Source organism: Stenella coeruleoalba (assembly GCF_951394435.1).
Source record: "Stenella coeruleoalba genome assembly, chromosome: 10".
In the NCBI taxonomy this organism is placed as follows: domain Eukaryota; kingdom Metazoa; phylum Chordata; class Mammalia; order Artiodactyla; family Delphinidae; genus Stenella; species Stenella coeruleoalba.
In genome coordinates, this window is record NC_137156.1 from 45,282,968 (window position 1) to 45,304,138 (window position 21,171).

The following is a 21,171-nucleotide window of genomic DNA, read 5'->3' on the forward strand; positions in this document are numbered from 1 at the left end:
TAAAAAAAAAAAAGTGCTGAATATTTATTTAAAAATATATATATGGTGCCTTTTGTTTCTTAGAATTTCAGAGGCAGCTTTTGTATTTTTGAACTCCTGCATTAATTGTAGTATTGACATATTAAAAGTAAACCTAAATGCATTAATAATTTATATTTTTATTAATTTCATTTGCTTTCATTAGTTACAAAGTTCTCTGTTCTCTATGTCTTATTTCTCGTACATGTTTTCCATAACTTGGAGGCTGGTTAGAACATTTTTCAAGCTATGGGTTATAACCCATTAGTGAGCTGCGAAATCAACTTAACATGCTGTGATCAGTCAGCACTTACTAAAATGAAATAAAATACAGTAGATAGAATAGAATCTGAAAGAATACATTACATGCAGTAAAAGTGAGTATGTTTTCTGAAATTTTGTTTTAGTTTTTTGTGTGTGGGTGTATGTGTGTATGTGTGTTTTCTGGATCAAAATGTAGAATGTATATTTTGCCGTGAGCTACAAAAGATTGGAAAAAAATTGAAAGTCATTGACATGTTATTCATCCAACCACATATCTTGGGAGAGTCTCATGGCTGTGGTTATATTTAATCTTGCCCCTTACAACTACCTGGGAATTAATCAAATGGTTTCTGTTAGCAAAAAAATAAATAAATAAATAAAATATAAAACAGGGCAGGGACTTCCCTGGTAGCACAGTGGTTAAGAATCCGCCTGCCAATGCAGGGGACACGGGTTCGAGCCCTGGTCCGGGAAGAAACCACATGCTATGGAGCAACTAAGCCCGTGCACCTCAACTATTGAGCCTGTGCTTTACAGTCCACAAGCCACAACTACTGAGCCTGCGTGCCACAGCTACTGAAGCCCAGGCACCTAGAGCCCGTACTCTGCAACAAGAGAAGCCACCGCAATGAGATCGTCTCAACTAGAGAAAGCCCGCGTGCAGCAGCGAAGACCCAAAACTGCCAAAAATAAATAAATAAATTTATTTAAAAAAATAAATAAATAAAGAGTGGCAGATAACTCCATGGTAAATTTTTTTACCAACTATAGGAACTAGTAGTGTTTATTATAGAGCCATATTCATAATACCCATTCTGAATTTGCTAATTGGCAGGTAGTACAAACTTTGACCCACCTGTCTGTGGATGTAAGAACAGTGGCCTGAAATCTACTGAAAAGTAGAGCTTCTAAAAGAGGTCTGATATGTCCATTCTGGTTGGTCTTGAATGAATTGTGTGTTTGTGAAGAAACTTGAGGATTTGCTCTTTAATGAAATCATATCAGCAGGAGAAAATTTTAGTACAGTTAGGATATTACAAAATCTGTATTTTTGCAAACTAATTTTTTTCCAACTTTTTTATTGTGGTAAAAACACATAACATCAAATTTACATCTTAACCATTTTAAGTGTATAGTTCAAGGGCCTAAAGTACATTCACATTGTTGTGCAACCATCACCATCATCCGTCTCCAGACCGCTTTTCATCTTGCAAAACTGAACTCTATACCCATTAATCAGTAACTTCCCAGTCTCCCCTCTCCCACCCTGGGCTTATCAGCAACCCCTGTGAACCAGGACTCTGGCTCTGTTACCATCACTAAATAATACTGATTATTTAGTGATGGTGAACAGTTATATCTGGCAAAATCCACTTTTATCAAATAATAACAATTTGCTGTAGGATCTAACTGGCTATATATTGTGTCTCTCAAGTGCTGCTCTAAATGTTTAGTAATAATGTGCAGTGAAGTAAGGCACTGGGGAGAAAGAAGTTAAAGCGGTTGTTCTGCTTGCCAGGAAGAGAAATGAGGATGACAGAAAAGGAAGCATGTGACACATCTGAATTCCTTTTCAACGTGATAACTGAGCCCCTAGATCAGGGTTCAGCAAGCTGCTGCCCCTCTGCCTGCCTCCTGTTTCTGTACAGCCTATAAGCTAAGAATGTTTTTTATAGTTTTAAATACTTGAAAAAAACCAATATAAGAATAGCATATCATGATATGTGAAAACTGTACAAAATTCAAGTTTCAGTGTCCACAGGTAAAGTTTTATTGGAGCACATCCACACTGCTGTGTTTACAGATTGCCTGTGTGCTTTCATGGTGCAAGGGCAGAGCTGAGTAGTTGTGACAGAGACCACACGGGGTAGCCCGCTCAGTGCAGCACAAACCACAGTGATGCCATTGTAATAATTTGACATTGTTTTAATGTCGTGCATATCGTCATACCATTGTATGACACTGCATTTTATTTTTTTACTACCAGTGTATGCCAATCATGCCAAAGCAAGAAAAGAAAGAGAAAATTTGACTTAGTGCTTTTAAAGCAGAGTGGCGTGTGGATTATTTTGTCACCAAACTAGACGGCAAAGCATTGTGTGTATTATACACTGACACTATACCTGTGCTTAAAAAAAAACATATATATGTCACATTACCAAACTCAGTATTCATCCAACTCACAGGACAAGTCACAACAATTAGAAAATTTTAAATGAAATATCACAGCAGAGTTTCTTCACAAAAATGAGTCTGTAACCAAAATAAGTTTCTGGGTGGTTTGTTTGTTAGCCAATTAAGGAAAGCCATTTACCAATAGTGAGTTAATTAAATCGTGTTTTATTGCAGTAGCTTAAGGCATGTGCCCAGAAAAAAATAAACTTACTTAAGACTATTTGCCTTTCAGCAAAAACAGTTATTCAAAGGAATGAGGACTTCAGGAGCAACATAATTAAAACACACGGCAAATGACTGAGTTTTTCTTGGCTCTTGACAAATCAACAGGTATTACTGATATTGCTCAGTTCTTATTTATTTGAGAAGTAATTGCTGATTAATTTAGAGTGACTCACAAATTAGCCATTATAAATAGTCTGTGAAACAACTGTGGGAGAGAATATATCCAAAGAGGTTGAGAAAACACTAATTCAGTACAACCTGGGTGGAATCTGCTAAGACTTGATACAATTGATGGTGGTTAAAAATGTGTGTGGAGCAGGAGAAATGTTTGTTGGAAGATTTTACAAAAGTTGTGAAAATGTAAGGTCCTTAAAGCCTACAGTTATTCATTTTATTATTCATCAGAAGGTACTTTGCAGAAAATATTTGAACCTATTATGTATTTTTTTTTTTCCTTCCTTGCGGTACGTGGGCCTCTCACTGTCGTGGCCTCTCCCGTTGTGGAGCACAGGCTCCAGACGCGCAGGCTCAGCGGCCATGGCTCACGGGCCCAGCCGCTCCGCAGCATGTGGGATCCTCCCGGACCGGGGCACGAACCCGCGTCCCCTGCATCGGCAGGCGGACTCTCAACCACCGTGCCACCAGGGAAGCCCTATTATGTATTTTTTAAATAGTTGTATTGAAATATTATTCACATGCAATTCACCCATTTGAAGTACATATTTCAATGGTTTTTTGTTTGTTTGTTTATTCAGAGGGTTTGTGCAACACCACAATCCAATTTTTAAAAAACGTTTTTGTCCCCATTGAAAGAAACCCATTAGCAGGCATTCCTCCCCCAATCCCCCAATCTCTCACTCCTAAGAAACCACTAATCTGTTTTCTGACTCTATAAATTTGACGATTCTTGACATTTCACATAAATGGAATCATACAATGTGTGATCTTTGGGGACTGATGTCTTACACTTAGCATAAAGTTCCCAAGGCTCATTTATGTTGTGGCATGTATCAGAACTTCTTTTCTTCTTATTGCTGAATCATATTTCACTGTAGGGATGCACCACATTTTATTTATCTATTCATGAGTTGATAGACATTTGTTTTTTTCCACTTTTTAGCTATTATGGCTAATACTGCTATGAAGGTTTGTGTACAAGTTTTTGTATGGATGTATGCTTTCACTTCTCTTGGGTATATACGTAGGAATGAAATTGATGTGTCATATGATGACGTAATATTTAACTTTAGAGCTGCCAGACTTTTCCAAAATGCCTGCACTATTTTACAATCCCACCAGCAAGATATAAGGGTTCCAATTTCTCCACATCTTTAAGAAAACTTTGTTTTCTGTCTTTTTTGATTATAGTCATCTTAGTACATATGAAGAGGCCTCTCATTGTAGTTTTTATGAGCATTTATGTAGTGATTAATGATACTAAACCTCTTTTCCTGTGCTTATTTGCTATTTATATATCTTCTTTGAAGTGTTGTCTGTTTAAATCCTTTGTCCATTTAAAAAACTGGAGCATTTGTCTTTTTATTATTGTGTTGTAAGAGTTCTTTATATATCTTGTATTCATGTCCCTTGTGAGATCTATTTTCATATATTTCCTTCCATTGTGTAAGTTGTCTTTACTTTCTTGATGGTATCATTTATGAAAATAACGTTTTTGTTGTCATATCTATGAAATCATTGCCTAACCCAAGGTCACAAAATTCATAAAATCTCATAATGGGTCAGCATTGGCAAGTAAGCATTTGCCATTAATTCTGATGGTAGGGAACACTTTGAACCCTAATTAAACAAGATATTTTTTTAAATTCCAGTCTCATTTGTAGGCCTGTCTGACAAAAAGTTATACTCAATTATTATTAGTATAGTTTCAATTTTATGAATAAAACTTTTGTGAAGATCTATTTTCTTCTTGCTTATAAGTACCTACATAATATCCTTGATTTTGCCCCTTGGCCTGCAAAGCCTAAAATATGTACTATCTGACGCTTCACAGAAAATGTGTGTTGACCTTGCTCTGAGTAAACAGACGAATGATATTTGCTACAAGTGGAGTTTTTGTCTATGGAATGCTCTTAACTGTGCATCCCTGATTTAAAATTGCCTATGGCAAACATACCTAGGATCTATGGATTTATAACTCCCTGGAGAAGGTCATGCAAGCTGTACAACTCTAAGGTATAAAATGGAGAAGTGTCACGACTTAAACACACCCACTGTGTGAGGTGACCCCCAAACCTCAGTTAGAGGCCTCACCTCTTATTCTAGAAGGAAGAACCTACAAAGCCTGGATGTCCTAGACCTCCCCATTCTGCCTGTGCCTTTTGATTGCTTGTATCTTTGAAATTATTAATAAAGTTTGATACTAAGTAAGACCTCTGATATTTGTGAGTTAGATATTACAGTCCAGTCCCATGTGTTAGCTGAAGCACTATTCATGTATTTGAAAACATAAAGTAAGTTTTCAAAAAGTCACAACAAGCAATCTTGGAAAGACTAAATATAATTTTATGCTTGGAGTAGAGAATAATGAATTTCTCTTAAAATAGGTAAAAGAACCATATTTTCTAAAAGGATTACTTGGTGTAATTTGGTAAAGAGTATAGTTACCTTCTACTCAACAATCCACATATTTGTCAAACTCCCTTTAAGCTAGTCTCTTCTGTAAAGTTTTATTATTTATAATTAAATATCTTTTCATGAAAACAAACCAACATATGCAAGTAATAAGGATGCTACAGGGACTTCCCTCGTGGTCCCGTGGCTAAGACTCCATGCTCTCAATGCAGTGGGCCTGGGTTCAATCCCTGGTCAGGGAACTAGATCCCACATGCCACAATGAAGATCCCGCATGCAGCAAGGAAGATCCTGCGTGCCGCAACTAAGACCCGGCACGGGCAGATAAATAAATATTAAAAAAAAAAAAAAGATGCTATGACCAAAAGTGTTGAATCATCCATACACAGCAAAAGCTAGATTTGATCATTTCAAAACTATTAAACCTAAAAACTATCATCTGTTTTATCAGGGTTTGAAAAAATGATTCTACCTTAAAACTTTAATGAAATGCATTGTTGCCTTTGAGATTTTTTTGCGTTCTTTATGGTGCTACTCTTAAGTTTACACCAAAGAAAATCTTCCATCTCAAAACTTTAGAGTTTTCAGAAAAAAAACAGAACAAATTTCTAGGCCATTCTTATTGATCTCCCTTGGAATATTTTTTGTCCTGATGAGATCTGCTATTATTATTTTTAAAGATTTATTTATTATTTTCATTTATTTATTTTATTTATCTTTGGCTGCTTCGGCTCTTATTTGCGGCACGCAGGATCTTCAATGAGGCCTGCGGGATCTCCGTTGAGGTGCGCAGGCTCTTCGTTGAGGCACGTGGGCTTCTCTCTAGTTGTGGCGACCAGGTTTTCTCTTCTCTAGTTGTGGTGCACAGGCTCCAGGGCTCATGGGCTCTGTAGTTTGTGGCACGCAGGCTCTCTAGTTGAGATGCGTGAGCTCAGTAGTTGTGGTGCGTGGGCTTAGTTGCCCCGCGGCATGTGGGATCTTAGTTCCCTGACCAGGGATCGAACCCACATCCCCTGCATTGGAAGGCGGATTCTTTACCACTGGACCACCAGGGAAGACCCTAGATCTGCTATTATTAATGTCTTTTTCCTAAAGTTATATAACTTCAGTCCTCAAATCATTTGCATAATTTTACAAGGTTTCTACTTTGTTTTTTAGACTCCTCATAACTGATTGACAAGAAAAAACTTGAAAAGATGGAAAAAATTTATACTATTTGATTTTATAAATGACAGCTTCCTGTATCCCACGTTCTGAAAACATGATATCCTCATGATTTTGAACCAAGTGAAAGTGTGTCCTGAATTAGCCAGTGGGAGAAAGAATGACAGGAAGTATTGAGTAAAATAATTTACTTGAGTGGCTAGTCCCTTTATGAAACATACAGTTGTAAACATATTATGGATCCTTTTGTTTGTTTTTCATTTTAAGGAAAAACATTAACTTTTGGACTACGTCCAGAGTAGCACCATCTCATGGGCATTCCCTCCTCCTACAATTTCAGAAAACCTTTGGTAACTAAGAAAATGCAGAAGATCTTGCAAACAGAGGAAATTACCAATACCCAAGCTCTTAGAAAAGGAAAGAGGAAAAGGACGGAGACGATGGACTCAGAGAATGCGAACAGTGACCTGGATAAAGGGCAGGTTGGTGTGCTGTTGTTGTGGTGGTACTTTCTTCCCTTGCTCTGCCATAATTCCATAATTCCTTTCACAATTTATTAGTGCATTTCCCCCTCTTGTATTAATAGATTCTTCCCTTTAATTCTTTATTCAACTGAAGGAATAAAATTTCATGTTCTCTTTTTAATGTTAAACAAGTTGAATTAGAAATATATTCACAAGCCATTTTACCAGCTTCTATTGAAGTGTGGCCAATTATACATTGTCCAAACTTTCCTTGATATCCTGGGACATTAAAGATCAGCAAACTGGCAGAAAATATTTTTTTCCTCCCAAAACCACTGGAGAAATTGGAACACCTCTTCTAAAATTTATTGCTTTTTTTTTTTTTTTTTTTTGACTCCAGTTTGCAGCCCATCCTCATCACAGGTTTGGCCAGGGCCCCTTTCTTATTTGTATTTATTCATTTATTCCTTTTTGATCTGAATTCCCCACTCCCATTCTCCTCTTACACTTTGGACAAACTATCCACCTGTTTATCCTTTATTTTTTATTTGTGTGTCTTTGTAATACATGGAGTGCTTATGTGCATGTATTTTCGTTTAATTTTTAAAATACATACTGTACATTCTCATGGTTTAAAATATATTTTACTCTCCTGGGATAGTGTCTGGAGGCACTGAGAACGGTCCAGCATCTGGCATGCCGCACACCCTAGGCTGCCCCACAACACGGCCTCTGACAAAACGAGGCTGTCCCGAACCCCTGGCAATAGAATTGTTTACTCTTAAACCCAGAAGGTTGGGAAAGCACCAAAATCTGCATGTGGAATGTGCCCAGGCCAACTTTGAGAAGTTGTTGCTGTGAGACCTAAAGTTCTTATGAGGTTTCCTGAAACGAAACATGTCAGCCGGGCCCATGGTGGGTCCGTGTCTGCTAAGCATGTCCATGACCGGTCATATATGCTTTCCTACGGAGGGGCAGAAAATCCTTGTGAAAGTGTTGAAGGCACAAGCACAGAGTCAGAAAGCTAAATTTAAGATGAAGTTTTGAGTAATAAAAAAATCAAAAGCCTAAAAATTATATATCTGTATATCTACATAGCGTGTCTGTGAAAAGTCTCCCACACAGCTGTCCCCACCAGCCCTGTTCCTGACTCCTGGCCCCCTACCACATGTAACCACATTTATGGCTTTCTTGTTTATCCTCCCAGTGTTTCTTTGTTCAAATAAAGCAAATATGAATATAGATATTCTTATCCCCTCTTTTGCACAAAAAGTAACTTACTAGATAGGCTGCTTTGTACATTGCTTTTTTACTTAATGTATTCTGACAATTTTTCCACTAGTATATAAAGAACTTTCTCTTTTGTACATCATCACCCACTGTCCCCTAGCATGCATGTGGCTTGTTTCCAATCTTTTTCTGTTTACAAATCATGCTGCACTGTATAACCTTATGGCTCCATCATTTCACACATCATTTAGTAGTACATTGGTATCATAATATATAGCTCAATCTGTTTGACTTTTCAATCAGCACTGTTTTTAACATCTATATTGCTATTATATATGATACGTTGTGTCTAACAAAGCATAGCATCATTTTACTTATCCTTTCCTCCAATGATGAAAACCTAGATTTCCTCCAGCATCTTGGTACTACAAACAATGACAAAATAAATGTCCGCATACATGTCCATTTAAGAAACAGCGTGAGAATGTCTCTGGAATAAACACTTAGAAGGGTGAGTAATGGCTTTCATATGACAATGAAATTGCTTTCCAGAATGTCCACATCAGTCCACATGCCCAGCAGCAGTGCATAAGGGATTCCATGTTGTGCTTCCCTGCCAACACTTAGCATTTATGTCCTTATTTCATATATTTGGCAATTGATGGGAGAAAATTATATCTTGTTTCAATTTGCTGGTGCAGGTTTTGGAGGGGGAGGGTTGTCTAGTGGTTCCTTGAGGGCAAAATAGTCACCTGCTCTAGCAGGCCAGTATGGTTTCTTTTGCAAATTGTGTTTCTCAAAAACTTAATAACTTTCCAGACTATTTCTTTCTGTTTGGTTTCATTGCAAGTAGCTACAGCCAGAGATCTTATTTGGTCATAAACAAGCCTGAAACCTCTCCTCTTTTATTACGGCTGCTCAGCCTCTTTTCTCTCCAACTTTTGGCAGTGACTTAATTGCCATATGAAACAAAAAGCTTGAAGATAATGCACTGAAGCTGAGGCTTGCTGTTGGGGTGGATTTCAGTGTCTGGCAGAGAACACTTAAAGAGAAGCTCTTGAGAAAGCCTTGAGTTCACAGGCTTTTTTTCTTATCTCTTACAATTTAGATGTAGACGTCATTCACTTTTTTCAAACCTTGAAGATTTAACATGACTGGACTCAGTTTAAATTGCATGCTACATTCTAAATGCAGATGGAAGGAGAAAGCCTTCCATTTCTGCAAACTAGCTAGCACTGACAAGAAATCACTGATACACACATTCTTTTTCCAGTCTCAATAAGTACATGGTGTGCCTTCCAAGGCATTGCAGGTGACGGTTTTACCAAATGTGTCATCACCAAGGTCTAACAAGAGTCAACAATCTTCCAGCATGTTATACCTTTGCTCTTTTTGACCATAACCTGACCTCTAAGTAATTCAAACATATGTCAAGTTTTGGGTATCCAGCTTCTAGGTACCAAAATCTGCATTAGTTAAGATGCATGTTGTAAAGGCTGTAACAAAGACCCAAATATCACAGTGGCGTATAAAGATGGAAGTTTATTTCCCTTTCATATAATAGCAAGAGCAGTCCTAGTTGCTGTAGCAGTGCCAAAATGTTGAGGATCCCTCTTATCTTGTTCATTTACCTTCCTGAACACACAGCCTCTGTCTCTGGGTCAAGGTGACTACTCCAGCTCCCACCTGCATGCCTTCGTCTCTGCCAACAAAAATAGAATTCAGGCAGGAGAAGGCCAGCCCATTCCTCCTAAGGTCATGACCCAGTAGTGGTATACATTGTTTCTACTCTTATTTGATTGGCGGAAGCTTGGTCACATAGCCACACTGAGCTGTCCGGGAGTCTGGGAAATGTAATCTAGCTGACACCTATCTGCTGAGCTAAAAACCTATTACTGTAGAAGAATGGGAGAACAAATACCTGGTGATAGCCAGCAGTCTCTGCCACTGTTCATTTCTCTATTGAGTTTTTATAGTTTCTGTTGGGTTTCTTAGTCTATTCTGGTGGGTTCCTGTTCCATTCTTATTGATTGGCGCATATACCATATCTACTGTAGAAATTAGTTTCATGTGGTTTTAGATTTTGCAAATATCTTATCCCAATCTATTGTCTATTAACTTTGTCTTCCAATGATGCTTATAAATGGATTTATGCTTGATTTCATTTCTCTCTTGTGGGAAATTGCTGCAAGAACTAGACCATATATTCTATTTTTCCCAATTACTTGGCATAGAACTATGATCTCAATAGGCATCCTTCAGTTTTTTAAAATAAATATTTCGTTTCTATTTAACCAAATGCATCAGTTTTTTTATTAAAGATTTATATATCTAGTATGAGTACTTTAGCTACTTGCCAACATAGAACAATAGTAATTTTCATTACCATTATATATATTATATATGTCACACACAAGTGGAATAATGAAATATGTATACATACATAGATTTGTATACTTGTAAAATAAGGAGTGAGGTTGAATGTATACATTACTGATCATACAAAAATATAATTGTATTTTCTATAACTGATCTCATCTGGCTTTCAATTCTCCATCCCTGCTAGATAAGAAAAGGGGGAGGGGGGAAAGCTTGAACTTGTCCATTGACAGTGAATTACAGAGTGTTCTTTTTTTTTTTAATTTTATTTTTGGCTGCATTGGGTCTTCGTTGCTGCACACGGGCTTATCTCTGGTTGCTGGGAGAGGGGGCTACTCTTCGTCGCGGCACACGGGCTTCTCATGGCGGTGGCTTCTCTTGTCGCAGAGCACAGGCTAGGCGCATGGGCTTCAGTAGCTGTCGCTCGCGGGCTCTACAGCGCAGGCTCAGTAGTTGTGGCGCAGGGACTTAGTTGCTCTGCGGCATGTGGGATCTTCCCAGACCAGGGCTCGAACCCGTGTATCCTGCATTGGCAGGAGGATTCTTAACCACTGGGCCACCAGGGAAGCCCAGTTAGAGTGTTCTGGTGTTTAAAATCCCTTTGAGGTATTGGTATAGTTTCAGTCACTTCAGGGTTTAAGTCTCAATGGAGACTAGATTCTCACTCTCCTCCACTTCCTGTTTTTTTCCTGGGAAGTGTTTCAAGTTTTGAGGAGTCTTACATATCATCCAGCATCTGGGGAAGGACTGCTGGTCTTCTGCCCAGGCTCTAAGTCTTCTGCGTGTTTCCTTAGTGTCCAGTACTGTTACTGCTGAGGCACAGCATTCCCTCCAGCTCCCAGGGGGTTCTGTTGGCACCATCTGCTGACGTTTGCTGTGCTGGGACCCGCTGCCATCTTCTGTAAGGTTTTGGCACCCTGTAGCCTCTCTGTTCACCAGTTCCCCCAGCACTTACCCAGTTCCTGACCGGGACACAGGGATCCTCTGGATTCTCCAGCTTCTTTGCATGAGCTCTGGGGAGTCTGGACATTGTCTCTGGTCCATTTGTTCAGACACCAATTTTGTCCATTTCTGATCCGTGGCCCAGAAGGCGCCGTGTTGCCCTGGTGTTGCTGGACATGGGGCCCCTTTAGGGCATTTATGATGTGCTGAGAAGCACGGAGCTGGCCCTGCTGCCCTGGGACTGCCCCTCATTCATCTGGATGTTTCTATCATCTACCCTAACCCCGTTGATCCACCTCTCTTCCCCACAAAGGTCGGGGCAGGAAGAGCAGACACTGGAATCTGACTTTCTGTCCTTCCTGCTCCTCAGCCTGGCCCCAGGAGGTCTCTTCGCTTCCTATTCAGCAGGAACTTTCTTGATCTCTCTCTATTTTCAAAATTTTTATTGGAGTATAGTTGATTCACAATGTTGTGTTCTGGTGTACATGTGCCTTTATGTCTTCTAAAGTTTATTTTTTTATTTTTATTTTTTTGTGGTACGCGGGCCTCTCACTGCTGTGGCCTCTCCCGTTGCGGAGCAGAGGCTCCGGAAGCACAGGCTCAGCGGCCATGGCTCACGGGTTCAGCCGCTCCGCTGCATGTGGGATCTTCCCGGACCGGGGCACGAACCTGTGTCCCCTGCATCGGCAGGCGGACTCCCAACCACTGTGCCACCACGGAAGCCCTAAAGTTTATTTTTATAAACATCATACTCCAGGCTTCTAGATTTGGATCTTTATAAATTTCCTTCTGTGCTCCAATTTTCCAGATTTGGATTAATGTAAAGGCCACCTTAGTAATTTGAGAAAATTCTTTTCTGCCTCAACAAAGCCTGGGTTTTACGACTCAAAGGCATACGTTTTCGGACTATTGTCCTGCTGTCCTTAAAAAATATTTTTGAAACTAAAAGGTAGACGTCAGTGCTTTGTTCTGGGTAAATCTTTCTCCTTTCTCTGATGCAATAAACCCCCAAATTAGCCTCATGGCATAGTCTCAACAAAGAGGCTGTGGATGAGGTGTCGGGAGAGAAATGGAGGACGTAGATGAGTTACAAAGATCTGAATGGTGGTCTGGTTGATTCTACTCTGTTATACTATTTTTCTACTTTGTGTTTTTCATTGAAGTTAGGCTGAAAGTCAGAATCCTGATTACTGTTTTTTGTTTTTGTTTTTGTTTGTTTTTTTCGCGGTACGCGGGCCTCTCACTGTTGTGGCCTCTCCCGTTGCGGAGCACAGTCTCCGGACGCACAGGCTCAGCGGCCATGGCTCACGGGCCCAGCCGCTCCGCTGCACAGGTCTCCGCTGTGGGACCTTCCCGGACCGGGGCACGAACCCGTGTCCCCTGCATCGGCAGGCGGACTCTCAACCACTGCGCCACCAGGGAAGCTCCTGATTACTGTTTTGAAAGAGACGTGTGTGTGTGTGAAACTTTGATGTCCTCTTTTATTCTGAGTTCCCCTGTATAGTGGAGGACCAAGCTGAGGCTAGATCACTCGCAAGGGCTCAGCTCCCCTCCTGGAAAAGCAGGAGCCTGTAGGTCTAATTAAGTCCCAGCAGCATCCAGAACACAGGATAAACCACGAGAGCTGCCTTGATGCTTTTGTTGTGCCTGCCTTGTATTTTAGAGAGACCCGTATTCGGGAAATGCCTTTCTGCCCGGTGAGAGCTCCAGTGAGGATGAAGACCCTCTAGCAGAATTGTCGAAGGAGGAATTGTGCACAAAAATAAGAGGCCTGAAACAAAAACTAACAAACATCCGGAAAGAAAACAGCCGCCTTCGACAGTCTTTGGTCATGCTTCAAGGTAAACTTAGAGAAAATTGACATTTTTAGATGAAAGGAAAAATACTTGATGAGGGAAAGTATTGAAATCAGCTGTCAAGAATGAAAAACTCAGTACCTTAGAGAAAAAAAATCAAAAACCACATTTTAAGAAAATCTATGATTACATTATTTAATATGGATGTACTCTACTGAAGCCTCTAGTTTATTGATAAAAAAATTTTAGATTATTCCTACAAAATACCAAATGTCATATTCATTTAATACTGTCCAACAAATATTTATTGAGTGTTTAATATAGGCTTAGAGAGAAAAGATCAGTAAGACAACAGATATGTCAAGGTGTTCATGATGTACTTATCTCATTCTCCTCTGCTAAGGAAAGCACTAGAAAATGGGGCCTGTTGTGATCTCTTATAGACTTACTGGAATTAAAGATTCCACATATTAAATTTCAGGTTTGGGGTTGGGAGCAGTGGTTTGGAAAATAATCACATTCCACTGAAGACATAAAGGGGAAAGACAGGCCCAAGAAAATTAAAAACAACCTGGAATAATGCCTTTTTGCAGAATCCTATATTGTGTTTAAGTGTTTTTTTTTTTTAATTATGTTTTCCACTTGTAGTTAGGCATCATGCACTATTTTGTACAGCTGAATATTTGGCAATATATCCTATGTGGGGCAGCATTCTGTTATAAAACAGTAAATACACAGAGTATTTTAAAAATAAATCCCTCTGGCTTCTGTGTACAAAATGAGTACAAGGGGCACAGAAAGGAGAGTCGAGGAGAACCACTTTTGAAGGTATTACAGTCATTGGACTAACAGGATGGCAGCCTTGCCTAGGGCAATGGCTGTGGAAATAAAGAAGACAATTCCACAATATTTGGGGAGGCAGAAATTGTAGGAGACAGAACATTGTGGTGAGCTAGATTGACAGAGTAATGGCTCAGATGAGTTCCTACAGATATTGATTAAATTGAAGGCTTCCTAATTTTAAGTAGAAACAGGCACACATGAATGGAAATAAGATGTTTATTCCACCAACAAGCCATTCTCTCCTTATTTTTTACGCTTTAAATATTGCATCTTTATAATTGATGGTTTTTCCTGGTGAGGCTTTTGCAATTTTCGAAGAACAGATTGTTCTTATTTTTATACCATCTGTTCCAGAACGTAGAGTAAGATGAAAAGCTAGTTGATAAAGTTAGCATACATTGCTGGTTCAAGTATTGATCTTGAAGTCACCGACTTTGGTTTGAATCCCAACCCTGCTTACTAGCTGTAAGCCTTGGCCCTGTCACTGTCCTGCCCTCAGCCCCAGGTTCACTTTCCTCATCTACACAGTGGAGCCAATCTCTCATGTCCTTCTTGCCAAGATGATTAAATTAGATAATTGGAAGAAATGCTTTACCAGGGCCTGATACATGATAGGTGCTCAGTAATCATCACTATTGATTCTGTCTCTGTTTTTATTAACACCAGAACTTGACACGTGGACCCCCCCCCAAAAGAAAATTAGATCCATTTTTTTCATAAATTTAGATGAGAAAATTCTAAATGCAAGAGGAGCAAATCAGTTTCAATAGTATACGAAGGGGACTTCTCTGACAGTCCAGTGGTTAAGACTCCGTGCTTCCAGTTAAGGGGATGCGGGTTCCATCCCTGGTCAGGAACTAAGATCCCACATGCCACGCAGCACAGACAAAAAATAATATTAAAAATATAGTATATGAAAAGAATCATCACTATGAACAGTTTCTCTCTGTCCCTCACTCTGGAGTTGCTGTTTCATTTTCTCCTCTCTCTGCCAGCTTCCCACACCTTCCATATCCTCACTCTCAGCTGGTGCCTTTGCTTCATGGAGAACTTGGAGGATGTGAAAAGACTGTCAGCTCCCTGCACCTGTGCTTGTATTAACCTCCACTTCCTCTCCTGTCACCCATGAGTGACCTGTCCTCTTGTCCAGCCAAAGGCAGTATGTCCATCTATGCGTCCTCTTTCTGCTGATCAAGGACAGAGCTCCAGAGATCCTCCCCACTCTCTCTAATGAATCATCCCATTAGCATCAGACATACAATTATTTCTCCCATTAAAAAAACCAAACAAACCAAAAAAAACCCACCTTTCTCAGGCCATTTGCTTTTCTGCCTTCCACCCTGCTTCTCTCCTTCCCTTTGTAGGAAAACTCCTTACATGTTGACCCTATACATTGTTTTCAATTTTCCCCCTTTTATTCCCTTTGGATCCCACTTCAATTAGGTCCTTGTCATTCCATTGTAATGTCTCTTCTCATGATCGCCAATGACCTCCATGTATTAGTTTCCTAGGGCTGCAATGATAAAGTATCACAGACTGGGTGGCTTAAACGGCAGAATTCCAAAATCAAGGTGTCAGCAGGGCCACGCTTCCTCTGATGGCGCTGGGGAAGGCCTCTCTCCTAGCTTCTGGTTGATCCTTGGCCTGAGGCAGCATTAAGACCAGTCTTCATGTGATGACCTCACTGTGGGCTTGTCTGTCTCTGTGTCCAGACTTCCCTCTTTTTATAAGGATGTCAGTCATTTTGGATTAAGGCCCACTCTAATGACCTCATTTTAACTTGATTACATCTATAAAGACCCTATTTCCAAATAAGGTCACATTCTAAGGTCCTGGGGCTTAGACTGCAACATTTCTTTTTGGGGGGACACAATTCAGCCCATAACATTTCATATTGCTAAGCCCGAAGGTCATTTCTCAAGGATCACATTAAGTGCCCTGTTACATCTGACACCTTGGCTACCTCTCCTTCCTTGGCTTCTAGGGCACCACATTCCTCCTCCACTGCTGAGCTTTCCGTCTCAGTTTATATGGCTGCCTCATTTCATCATCTTATCCTCTAAATATTTGATGATGCCCCAGGCTCAGTCCTTGGACTTCTTTCTTTTCTATCTGCTTTCACTCCATAGGGGATCATATCCAATTCTATGGTGTTAAATCCATCAATAACTATGACTTATCTCCAACCTGGACTTCTCCCTTTAGTTCCAGAGTCATGGGCTAACTGCGTATTGACAAGACTGGCAGGCATCTCAGACAAACACCACCACCCACGACCACATTCCCACTCTTCCCCTGCCACCTGCTCCTCTCTTTCTTCCTCGCCTCGGTTAATGCTAACTTCATTGTTCCAGTTTCTCAACTCAAAAACCACGATGCTGTCTTGTATTTCTGTATTTCTTTTACACCCTACACTCAGTCCATTGGCAAATCCTACTGGCTTCACCTTCAAAATATCTCTGGAATACAGTTCTTTGTACCACCCCCACTACAGCCACTCTGGTCCAAACCACCAGCATCTCCTACCCAGGTTATCATGGTGGCTTCCTCACTGGTGTTGCCACTTCTGCTCATGCTACTGTGTGGTCCACTCTCAACACAGCAGCAAGAACATCCTGCTAAATGTAGGCCAGCTCACGTCACTCCTCTCTGCAGACCCTTCCAGTGCACGTCTACCTCACGTGGGGTAAAACTGAAGTCGGTTTTATGATCTTTGAGTCCTTACATGATCCAGCCACCTCCCTTCCACATACCTTTCTGGCCTTGTTTTCTACTCTCTCCCCATCCTTCTCTGTGATCCAGCCACACCGGACCACTTGCTTTCCCTCCAAAGACATCAGACGTGACCTGACGTCGGCATCTCTGTACTGGCTGTTCCCTTGGCCTGGGATGTTCTTTCCCCAGATATCCACATAGTTTGCACCCTACGTACTTCAAATCTTCACTGTAAATTCATCTTTGCCCTGACCTCCTCCCTCCATCTAAACTTTCAACCTCTCTCCCCCTGCAACATTTTTTTATCCCTTCCCGTTTTGTTTCCTCTTTGGCACTTAAAAGTCTACATACTCTATTCTGTATTTAATATTGTCTGCCCCCCTGCATGCACACACACTAGTATGTACCCTTAGAAACCAAAGTAAAGTTGGCTATTGGTTAGACTTCAAGCAACAGGAAGAGTCAGGAACTGCCAACTGCCACTGCAGTATTCATGCATGCATTTCTTCTTTCAGTCAATATTTACAAGGTCCTCTGTATGTCAGGCACTGCTCTAAGTACCTAGGAAAACCCAGTGAACAAAACAAGGATCGCCACTCTCACAGAGCTCACATTCCAGTGAGGCAAGCAGTCAAAATCATGAAAAATAACAATTAAGTAAAATTAAGTAAATTATACAATATGTTAGCTAGTGATAAATGCTATGGAAAAAATAGGAGAGGTAAAGGAGGATGGGGATTTGAGGGAGAGGGGGTGTTTTACAGTTTAAAATATCATGGCCATAGTAGGCCTCCTTGTGAAGCTACAGTTGGGAACTAGGAAGATGTCAGAAAGTTGAAATTTAATGTATAATCCAAATAAGAAAGGGGTCTGAGAGAAGAGTGCAGAGTGGTTAGTTAACTTTTGCTCAGCAATATTCCTCTTTGAACTAAGAATCAGAGCTGTTTATCTGTCTATAAAGCCTGCTAACTAAGAAAAATAGCAGAATGTATATGCCATTCTAGACATTCAGAATGACAGACGTGTGTGTGCTCTACGTGCATGTGTTAAACATTTGAAACATATCTTGTGGACCACAACTGAACAGCACAATAAGATATAAAAGGAAAAAAGTGGTATGTCTATTGTGCAAAAGGGTATTAAATTATCACTATTTGTAAAGAATGAATGTATACCCAGGGAAAACAATGCCTCAGCCGAAAACTCCACTCTATTAACTAATGAGATTTCAGTAAAGAAGGAAAAATCAATTATGTTTTGCCCAGGTTCATTTAAATATAGTAGAAAGCTGTCAAAGTTTCAGAAATAGCCAAAGTAAAACCAGTGAATCACTGAAGTAGTAATTAGTAAAAGTTTATTGCACATCAAAAAGATACCACCAAAAGCAAAAAGGCTTATCTAAGCCATAACAGTGTGAAATTTCAGAACACCAGGAAGGGAAAATCTAGAAGCTTTCAGAGAGAACAAGCAATGTTATCCGCTAAGGAATGGGAGTCAGGTGACATCAGACTTTTCACCAGCAACACTGGAAGCTCTAAGATAATTGAGCAATGCCTTTAAAATTCTAAAGGGAAATGATTTAAACCTAGACTTCTATACCCAGTGAAACCATCAACCAAGTGTGAGGGCAGAATAATAATATTTTCATACTTATGAAGTCTCAATGTACTTCCTGTGCTTTCTTTTTCAAAAGCTAAGGGAGGGTGTGCTCCTTCAAAATGAGAGAGTGAATCTAGAAAGTCAATCAGAAAACAGGTAGTCCAGTACAGGAGAGGGACAGGATGTAGCCACAGAATAATAGTGACGGGACACTCCAGGGTGACAGGTCCACAGTAGCCTGGAAGCAGCTGGTCTAGAGGTGGACAGGTACAGGGGTTACAGGAGAGAGATCACTGAAAAAAAAAATGAAATTGATAGATGACATGATGTCATCTACCAAACATACTGCAAGGAGATTTTACACCTCTGGTAGGAAGTTTTGAGATGTTTAAGTCAGAGAAACAGTTAAATAATAATAAGCAAGCTTTTAAAAATGAGATCATTTTAACTCTAGGAAAAAAGTCATGTTTTAAAGGAAAGGAATTGAGAATTACATCACTATAATAATGTAAGCACAGTATTTATTGAAGTAGCAGTTGTGTTACAACTATCCTGGGATGATGGAGAGAAGAAGAGTGTGTATGTGTTTGCACATGTGGGTACCGCGTGTGTGTGTTTCTGTGTGGCTGGGGGAGGAGTTGAAAGAGGGCTGCCTTGTCATGTTACGTAGTTGAAAGTCAATAAATAATTACATGAATCTGAAAAAATAAAAGAATAGTTGTATATGCTTATTATTATTTAAGACTATGAAGGTAACTACCAGAGAAACAGGTAAGTGGATCAGAAGTTCTCCCTCTAGGAGTAGTAGGTAATCCAGGGTGGTGAGCGGTAGGGCAGAGGACTGCTATTTTTCATTATAAGCCTTATTGTATTTAAAAAATAATAAATGCCTAGTACATAATAGGTGCCCCAAATGTAATAGCTACCATTTTTTAAAAAAAATCAGTAATTTCCTTATAGATCAGAAATTGCTGGTTTTATTCCTAAAAAAAATAATTAAAAAGAATCTACACATTAATTACAAATAACTATAAGATATCTACTAGTTACCCTAACAAGAAATGTGTATGATCTATGATGAAAAATTAAAAAGTCAATGGAGAAATACACAGATCTAAATAGAGAGACGTCAAATTCATAGATGAGAAGATGCCAATTCATCTCAAAATAACTCACAGTTTGACTAGAGTCCCAATCAAATGCCCATAATTGTTTTGTTTTGATTTTGATTTTTGTGGTAATTTGACAATAATTATATTAAAGTTAACCTGAAAGAATAAATAGGCAAAATCAATTAAGAACATTCTGAAAAAGAATCTGAGGGCCTAACTGTCAACATGAACTCATATAAAGTTCTGATAATTAAAAGCAACTTACTAGGATAAGAGCCAGCAGGTCGATGGAACAGAACACACATCCCTGGATAATACCTCCCATACAGGGAAGAAATGTCCTGGAGTCACTGTGTCACAGAGGACAAGAGCATGGGTTTACAGGGGCCAAGTCACTTGAGTTCAAATCCTGGCTCTGCCACCTACTAGCTGTGTAACTGAGTGTGAGATGAATGGAAATGATAAAAGTACTTCCCTGGGTGACATGTAAAGTATTCAGAGCAGAACCTGGTAAGGTGAGTGCCATATAGTGTCTGCTTATCACTGTAGGATGACCAGTGCAGTCACACCGGGCCCTGCTCCTAGGAAGGCCCCCATACTGGTTAAAAATACTGTCACCATATTAAAATTCTGAAGAAGCTTTGAACAAGGAGTCCTGCATTTTCCATTTGCAATGGGCCTGACAATTTACATAGCGAGTCCTGCAAGCCATTTAGGACAAGGATGAATTATTCAACAAATGGTGCTGGGAAAACTGATATTCCAATGTGGCGGGGAGGGGCAGGTTTAAGTTAGGTTCTCATTTCACACCATGTGGCGTACTAAAAACATAACTGTACAGTTTAAATTAAAACTCCATGTTCTGAATTTGAATGAGTACTGGTTTTGACACAAGATGAATTTTTATCTTTAAAAATTAATAATACGTATATTCTAATACTGTTCACCGAAGAGATCTAGAAACAAGAACCCAATAGCAAAGAGCACTCCCAGCACTTGGGTGTGGCCTTGAAATACCGTTCCCCACTAAAGGGAGCTGGGGTTCCCTGGAGAAACGGCTAATTCCAGAACTTGCACAGGAAATGGACAAGATTTGTCAGGAGCCTCAAACAGGAAATATAGATGAAAATCTTGTCCTACCAGAAAGCAAGGAGGTCAGCAAAGACCATGTGGATGTGTCAACTGGAAGAGATTCCCACTGGCTAAAGATCATTATTATTGGAGCATCAATAATAATGATCAGGGCAACTGGTTATCATGTATATTTACATGCATGACTTCATTCAAAAGAGAAAAAACTTAATGGTCATCTGAAAGAACCAACTCATTATTTTGAAAACTGGCAAATACAGACTGAAAAATCAAGCATTTATCCTGCCATTATTATATGAAATGAACCTCAGGGTAGCCAAATAGTTGATGAGAGAAAGTTTCCCTTGGTAGAATTCTAGCTAAATGAAGAATTAGGATATCACCATTTTGCAACCCCTGATGAATCTAGGCAGTGATCATCAGTGACCGCTAATATCGCAACAAAAGGTAACCATGCATTCAATGCCACCTGCTGGAAGTTAAAACACTGATCAAGCCTTTAGATCTAACTACAGGGAAGAATATGTTAAACACCCCCTTAGGGGTGCAATCAGCAGAATC

The 21,171-nt window shown here is 39.8% G+C and overlaps 1 protein-coding gene across 4 annotated transcripts in view; it reads left to right on the forward strand.

The window, feature by feature from the left end:
* Positions 1 to 21,171, forward strand: part of BEND6 (BEN domain containing 6) — a 50,953-nt gene that overhangs the window by 12,071 nt on the left and 17,711 nt on the right. For 3 of the 4 annotated variants that reach the window (XM_079934496.1, XM_079934494.1, XM_079934497.1), the window contains exons 2-4: positions 2,690 to 2,787; positions 6,779 to 6,920; positions 13,117 to 13,294. In XM_079934496.1, coding sequence (XP_079790622.1) covers positions 6,801 to 6,920; positions 13,117 to 13,294 — 298 coding nt within the window. In that variant the 5' untranslated portion in view covers positions 2,690 to 2,787; positions 6,779 to 6,800. The remainder of the gene's footprint in view (positions 1 to 2,689; positions 2,788 to 6,778; positions 6,921 to 13,116; positions 13,295 to 21,171) is intronic. The other variant, XM_079934495.1, reaches the window with a different exon arrangement.